This window comes from Cryptomeria japonica, chromosome 4, assembly GCF_030272615.1.
Source record: "Cryptomeria japonica chromosome 4, Sugi_1.0, whole genome shotgun sequence".
NCBI lineage: Eukaryota > Viridiplantae > Streptophyta > Pinopsida > Cupressales > Cupressaceae > Cryptomeria > Cryptomeria japonica.
This window is the reverse complement of record NC_081408.1, coordinates 540,689,217-540,696,707: the sequence shown is the minus strand read 5'-3', so window position 1 is coordinate 540,696,707 and position 7,491 is coordinate 540,689,217. Positions and strand designations below refer to the sequence as shown.

The window sequence follows — 7,491 nt, the reverse complement described above, 5'->3', positions numbered from 1 at the left end:
GACTAGCTAATGGTGGAGTAGAACACAGCCTGTTTGGGGCCAAAGTATAGATGATAAGAATGGTAGATAGAATCATTATTGGAAATTAAAAAAAACTGACTGACTAGATAAGAGCAATAGCTGGGAGTAATGACAAGATTGTGTATCGTGATGCAGACTGTCTAGCTAATGGGGAAGTAGAACAGAGCCCTTTGTGGCTAAAGTATAGATTATAAAGAATGGCTGATAGAATAATGATTGGAAAATGATTATATAAATTCTTAATCCCCGCCCGCCCCAATTTCAATAGCCACCTACCATATTGTGATCAATAATGCAATAACAAGGAAATCAATAGAGTATGTAAATCTAAAGAAGTGATGTCAGAATTTGCTTGCTGTCCAATCGTAGGGAGAGAAGGAATGAATACATGAGAATCATAAAATATCTTGTTTGCTGAAAGATGTTAAAGCAGGGCTTGTGATGTTTTGAGAGGGTGGGCTTGCAGAGAAGCTGCTCATGTAAGTAAACAGGGGCAATGATAGAAAGGGAATGAAAATGTAGCAGATAGCTTCAGTTATGCCCTTTGATCAGATAGTATAATAATCACAGAAGAGGACTTGTACTGTGGATGGAAGGCATGGCTGCTTTGAATTCTGTTAAATCAATCCTTCGAAGAGATGGGTAGTTTTCAATAGGTGCAGATAAAATGGCTTGTGTATTAGTTGTTTTTGAAGCCAACTTGCAGGTAAGAGTTAGACATGATGAGATAGTATTTTGGATTCTGCATTCTCTTGTGCACAGTTGAGGGGCAATTTAGAGTCAGATGTGACGATTCAGATGCAGCTAACGGAGTTGTATATGCCCCTCTTTTTGATAGTTAGGATAGTATGTTAGCTTTGTATCTCAATGCTGATTATTATGCTTAGTTTTTATGTGTAATTAAAAATTTAAATCTAAAATCCAATTGGACATTTCCCCATATTTTAAATCTTGGATAGTTCTAACTTAAGGAAAAATCAGACCACCCAAGATATAAAGGAAACCACATAATTGATATGAAAACTTCTTGGTGTAGACCATGAAACCCGTCACTTGTTATTGCCGTTCAACTCAGCCTTCATTTGTTTGAAAGATTAATACGAAAGCAACTGCAGAAGCCCCATGAAACCCGTCACTTGTTATTGCCGTTTAAGTCAACCATCATTTACTTGACAGATGAATACGAAAGCAACTACAGAAGCACATGACCCTCTCTAACAGAATAATCCACCGTTTAATCTCAAATCCTTTCCTAAGCACTCTTAGTCAGTTGTTAACAATTAACAATTTAAGAACTTAGTGTTTGAAACTTGGAGCTACTCACTAGCTTCCATGTTCTTGTTACAAAAGGTCTAAATTGGCTCGATTCTAAACTCAGAGAAAAGAGATATTTCTGAATCAAAGATTTGTGCTACTTCCATTTAAAAATATTACAGGGACAACAAGACATAATATTGCTCTGATAAGAGATATTATGAAGTGCTGTCAAATCAGGCTAGTTTATGGATGTCTTTCATTGCTCACAGAACAGGAGGTGCCAAAGATTGCTAATGAATGTAAAATAAAATAAAAAATTGATTGAGATACAATTATCAGGTTTCAATTAAACGAATAAAGAAATCAATTAGGAGACTGATTTTGGGTCTGGAAAGGTCAGAGATCAGAATGATACAATGAAAACAGTTTGAAAGGTCAGAGATCAGAATCAAATCCAATATTCCAAAATCCTTCAGGTGTAGCAGGAGGAATGTAGCGATATCGATGCCGTGAGACCTCATTATGATGATCACAACGAATTTCACCAGTTACATCACCATCCCCCACCTGAACAGCATCATAAAATTTCTTACACTGTTTGCACTCAATTCCTTTCAGAATCTCCCTGTCTGCCTTCTTCCGTACGGGCTCAATGTACTTATAGCTAGTGCCACCCTTGTGAGCATGCCTAGGGTTTTGTTCCTTTGATTTGCCTAAATTACTAGGGCTTTTATTTTCTAAATTCTCCAGTTTCATCCCACCTGAATTGCAAACCAAATTTGCAGATCTCGCATGAGATGTCTGCTGAGCACGATCAGGATCTATAGCCTGTGTTTCATCATCATCTCCATCGTCATCCAGAATGGCATTATTTTGATTCATTTGACAATTATCTACCACAATTGAAGCCATGTGTTCAGGCACATCAGCACAAACTTCTAAGTTTTGCTTCCCTGATTGAAGCGCAATTTCCATGGGGGTATCAAGAAAATCGTCATGTGGGTCAACACATTTACCAGGTTCCTTTCGCAACCGGGTTTCTCTCCATGATGAATTCTTTTGCCTTGCTAAATTTGGAGGCCTGGACCGAGGTTCAAGTGGTCTTTTCTGCAGCTGCTTTTGCTGTGGAAATGGAGCCAATGATTCCATTTTTTCCTTCGCAGCCCTAAAACCATGATTTTCTGTTTGTTTGCTTACCTTGTGTGCTTGCTCTTGAGTTTCTTCATCCTCAAACGGAACACTTTTGGAACCGTCGACCAATGTTTTGGAGACTGATCCTTCATCCCGAGCATTTTCCAATCTTTTTTCGAAATTCAGACTAACCTGATTACCATCCTGATCGATTTTTGAAGAATATGACCCGTCTATAGGCCTTCTATTAAGGCCATTTTTAGTTTTGTTCTCGATGCTAGCACCATCCTGATTATCTGTTTCCATAGGGTTTCCATTTGAATTGATATTACCTTCCTTTTCCTCAGGAATTATTCTTGGTTCTTCTCTAAAAGCAGCTTGAGCATGGCAATCTGGATTTTCCAACAAACATCACTCTCAGCTACGCCAAAAAAAAATGATTAAACATAATAAAGAAAATGGAATCAAGTATTAGAGAGTTTTATTACCAAATAAGTTCAGCTGCTTAAGATTATCAGGAGAAGTGTGACTATCATTTTGTGTCTTCTTCTTAGCAGACGAGCACTTGTCTGTGCTGATGCCATTCAATCTAATAAGAACATCATATTGAGTCTTAAGACCCTTGTACATTCTCTTCAAATATTTGTACTGCTCAAAGAAATCCTGCTTAGATTTCCTTTCACGTTCGAGCTCAGAATCATGAAGATTCTGTTTCTGCCTTTCCATTTTAAGCTCATCATCCATCCTGCTTATCTGTTTTAGTAAACTTTCTTGCAACAATTTTCCTTCAGAAATTTCTTCAAACCTTTGCTGAAGCTCTTCCCGAAGTTTCAGAGTGTCATCACTTTTCTGCACAGTTTCCAGACTCAAAAAGAGTTCTTCCTTTTCCAAGATATGCTTTCTATTGAGCCCTTCCTTCTGGAGTTCAAAGGCAGAATACAGCTCCTTCTTCTCCTGTTCAAAAGACATTTTCATTTGCTGAATCTGCTCCTCTAAATTCTTCCTCTCTGTTTGAAGCTTATCCAACTCAAGAAACAAAGTTTTCTTGTTTTGGTTCCATTCTTCTTCAGCATCTTGCTTTATTTTTTCAACTCTTTTGCATAAATTTTTGGATTTTGTTAGCTCTGACTGAATAGTTGGAAAGAGCTGACTGCAAAAAATGAATTCTAACTGCGAGATTCGATCCTTGGTTTCCTGGATTGTAGCAACAAAGACCGTGCAGAGACTTGTGAAATAGTTGCTACTTGGATCATCTGAGGAAGAATTGGGCTGCAAGCATTGTTGCAAGTGGCATCCATTATCTGGCAAAAACATGTAAACTAGGTAAATACATATAAATCAGTATCGAGATTACATTTATTTCTTTACATTCGGCACCTCTCCAGCTCAAGCTGCTTAAAAATGGAAATTTTCCTAGCGTCAAGCCTCAACTTAACTTGCTAACAATTTGCCAAAAATTAGCCAGTTTTGATCGTTACGAATAATTCCCTTTAGAGCTCCCTAGCCGTTTCAGTTAGCAATACCTTCCCAAAAAAGGAGAGTATTCGCTGCGCTATGCAGATATAAATTCAAAAACAAAAACCTATTGAAATAATTATCAAGCTCCAAGATCTATTTATTAAGATTTAACTATTAGTTTTTAAGAGCTTCAATACTCTTAACTTCATCAAGATTATTTATTATTTGGCATATGAGACCACCCAGGCGGGGGTTAAATCTAATCGTGCTATTCCACTTACGCTGGGAAAACAGATCAAAAAAAAATTTGGAACCCTTGTCATACAACTAAATAATACTCTTTTTTCACAGGAGCAGAAAGCAAAAACTTATGAAACCTCAAAAGTGAATGGAAATCTAAAAATGCAAAGTATACTCATTTCTTCCAGCTGTCATTAGATCCAAACTTGCCAGTCCACTTACATTGAGAGTACAAAATCTGAAGAAAATCTTTAGACTTTTACCTAAGAACTAAAGAATAGTCATTCTAAGGATTTCATTAGGGCCACTAAAAACTTCGAAACCACACAAGTGTTTCAAAACTGCTGAATTTATGCAATAGAAAGCAGAATTCTTTATTTCAGACACATTTAGCATATCTAAATGGACTTTTCAAGAGCTCTATGTACATAGTTTCAGGTAATCGATTTCAAACAAATTTAAGAGCAAAGGATTCATACATTTATTCAAAGGCATCAAATGGATGCCATTTTCTTTGAAAATTTTAGTACGAAAAAATAGTGCAATCATAAACTAAACAAAAATAAAGTTCCGATTCCGTGCAGACAATGCAGAGACTTTTCTCAGAGCTTTAAAGAACAGTAAAGTATAGAAAATAGGCGCAGAAAGAGAATGGAAATTGAACCGCTGAAATTTACTTATTTATTTCATTTGTTTTGAAAAACTCAACCCAGTATTTGAGCTAAATGTTGCAGAAAAAAATTGAGAGCAGGTTGCGAGATCGAAACTTACCTGTGAGGCTTTTAGCTTGCTGCAGATGCATTTTTTCAAGGCTGGGGCCTCCTCTTTATTTTTTCTTTTATTTGCTGTGCAGATAAGAAATAATCTTGCGCTGTAAGCTTGGGGTTTGTTTTGAAAAGTCGCGGGAGGATTTTAACGGAGCCGTCAGTCACGACCGTGACACCTAACGGCTCCGTTACTTTGTTGGGTTTAGTAAGGATAATCTTGGTAAGTTTGAAACCCCACCATATTAACCATGATTAAATAGCGATGCTTGGTTTTCTTTAAAATATTTTTTTAATTTTCAAATTTCACAACTTTGTGATGAAAATAGAAGCTTTTCATTTTGATAAATAAATAATATGGGTATCTTAAATATACCTCTTTAAAAATAAATTTCTTAAATTGATTGTACTTTAATTTTTGTTCAAATTCATCTTGCAAGTCTCACACTTATTATTCAATTGTTTTTTCACCAATTACATCTATGAATTTTTTTCTTTTTTTTCTTTCTATGTTTATTTTTTAATTTTCAAATAGTTAGATGCATGATTTTTTAAAAGTTTTTTCAAAATACCGGATTTCCGGACCTCTCTATGTATATAATTATATATTTAACTTGCAGTTTAAGATTTAATACTAAATTGTTCTTAGTATTTAATACATTTTATTAATAATAACTAATCATCAAACCCTCTAAATAATGAATAAATTTATCTTGAATAAACTTACAATATTCATCAAGAAAAAGATGATGTTCGCGCGGGGGCTCGCAGGCAGCCGAGCTAGGGTTTTGCGGCCCTAGCTCGTGGGTGGATCTATTGCAGTATCGTGTGGGGGTGGGTAGTGCAGGGTGTCGGGGGAAGACAGTGGCGGAAGGTGCTGGTAGGGCTCGGCAGTGGGTGTGGGTGTGGTCGCCGAGAGGTGTGGAGACTGCACGGGGGTGCGTCTTTTGCTTGTTGCGGTTGTGGTCATGGCTTTCCCGTGTGACAAGGAGTTTTGGCAGGCCTCTCTTCGGTGGTGTTGGTGAGGGGAGGTGCCTTGGGTGTCGAGCCTTCGTGGGTGGCCCTTTGGGGTGTGGGCCCTTAGCTCTTTTGTCTTTTTTATTTTTTATTTTTTATTTTTGTGTGCCCCGATGGCGAGTTTGAGTGGGGAGGCCTCGCAGGTTGCTCCAGCCATAGATTTTCGTGTTGCGGTGGGCTCAAAACCCCCACTTCAGAGTATGAAGACGTTTAACAATAATCTCTTCTCTTCTGATTCGGGATCTGGGAGTGCTGGTAGCTCTCGCATGGTGAAGATTAATGGTTGTCTGGAGAGATGCAGTGAGAGGCCGAAGCTGATTATTCCTCCTAAGATGATAGCTGAAGACATTGAATATTTTTCAAATCACTCGCTTTACTGCAAGTTTTTGGGAATGAGGGTTTCCTTACAGTTTTTGGAAAACTGGGCGCAACGGACTTGGGCACCGGAAGGGGAAATGGAGATTATGCTTCTAGCAAATAACTACTTCATGGTTACTTTCAACTGCATGGAGGATTGCAATAGGGTCTTTGAAGGAGGCCCATATTTTTACAACCAGGTGGGATTATTCATCAAACCTTGGCATGCAGGGTTTAATCCTTTAGAGGAGCTCCCAAATAGGGTTCCAGTGTGGGTTCGGTTACCATGTTTTCTAGTGGAATGTTGTCGAGAGGATGTGCTACGGATGCTTGCCGCTCTGCTTGGGAGGCCAGTGGGATCCTCTTCACAAACTCTAGGGAGAAAGGTAATGACCTTTGCACATATCTGTGTTGAAATAAATCTTAGTAAACCTTTGCCAGATGCTATAGATATGTGTGCAGGCTCTTATTATTGGGTTCAACAGTTAGATTATGAGACTTTACCATTTCGTTGTCATATGTGTCATGAGTATGGTCATTTACATCGTAAGTGCCCTAGATACAAATCGGTGGTGCGACAACCTCAGCAGTTAAACCCGAGCCTAGATAGGGCTGAGAAAGGGAAAGCTGCCATGTCAGTTGTGGTGGAGGGTTTTGATGGTTTTGTCTCAATTAAAACAAAGAACAGGAACACAGGACAAAAGAGGCCCTTACAGGAGAGACGTGAGGAGGATACCTTTAACAGATTTGAGGCCTTGGATGACCTGAGCCATCAGGAAGTTAATTTGGGGTTAACCCCTCTAGATCAAGGTGCATCAGGAGGAGTCCCAGAAAGTGTAATGGAGGAGTCTACCCAGGCCCTGCTAGTGGTTGGAAGCCAACAGATGGAGATGGACCAGATAGTAGGGGTACAGTTGGGCCTGGCTCTTGGTATTGAGGTGAATTTGGCTGAGGGGGAGGGTTCTCCAATAGCTTTGAAATTGGAACCAGCTGGGGTTAAAAGTAATAAGTCCTCAGTTCACCTGGGTCTACATCAGAAAGATATTAAGAAAAGTGCTTCAAAGAAGAGCTCAAAGGTTGGCAGAAAGAAGGATCTGGATAAGATCAAATTGATGGGGGAGAATTTGGTTGAGTCGGGGTCAGTGAAGACTTTGGATTCGCACTTTTCCAATCCTCCTAAATGATCGTGCTCTCATGGAATGTAAGGGGCTTGAACAACAGCCCTAGACAAAAAAGTTGTTCGGGA

At 38.7% G+C, this 7,491-nt stretch overlaps 1 protein-coding gene across 1 annotated transcript; it reads right to left on the bottom strand.

The window, feature by feature from the left end:
- Window positions 1–1,565: 1,565 nt before the first annotated feature.
- LOC131035009 (protein gamma response 1) lies at window positions 1,566–4,965 on the bottom strand. Its single transcript, XM_057966643.1, has 3 exons — window positions 4,879–4,965; window positions 2,898–3,710; window positions 1,566–2,801 (listed from the first exon to the last, which is right to left on the bottom strand). Exons 1-3 carry the CDS (start codon window positions 4,907–4,909, stop codon window positions 1,714–1,716), a joined length of 1,932 nt encoding a protein of 643 aa, XP_057822626.1. The 5' UTR covers window positions 4,910–4,965; the 3' UTR covers window positions 1,566–1,713.
- Window positions 4,966–7,491: the final 2,526 nt, after the last annotated feature.

Excerpts from the sequence above, each read along its gene's own strand:
- LOC131035009 (XM_057966643.1), bottom strand. The coding sequence starts at position 4,909 with ATGCATCTGCAGCAAGCTAAAAGCCTCACAG. Across the intron at positions 3,711-4,878 it reads GCAAGCTAAAAGCCTCACAG|ATAATGGATGCCACTTGCAA; the intron begins GTAAGTTTCGAT and ends TGTTTTTGCCAG. Across the intron at positions 2,802-2,897 it reads TAAGCAGCTGAACTTATTTG|ATTGCCATGCTCAAGCTGCT; the intron begins GTAATAAAACTC and ends TGGAAAATCCAG.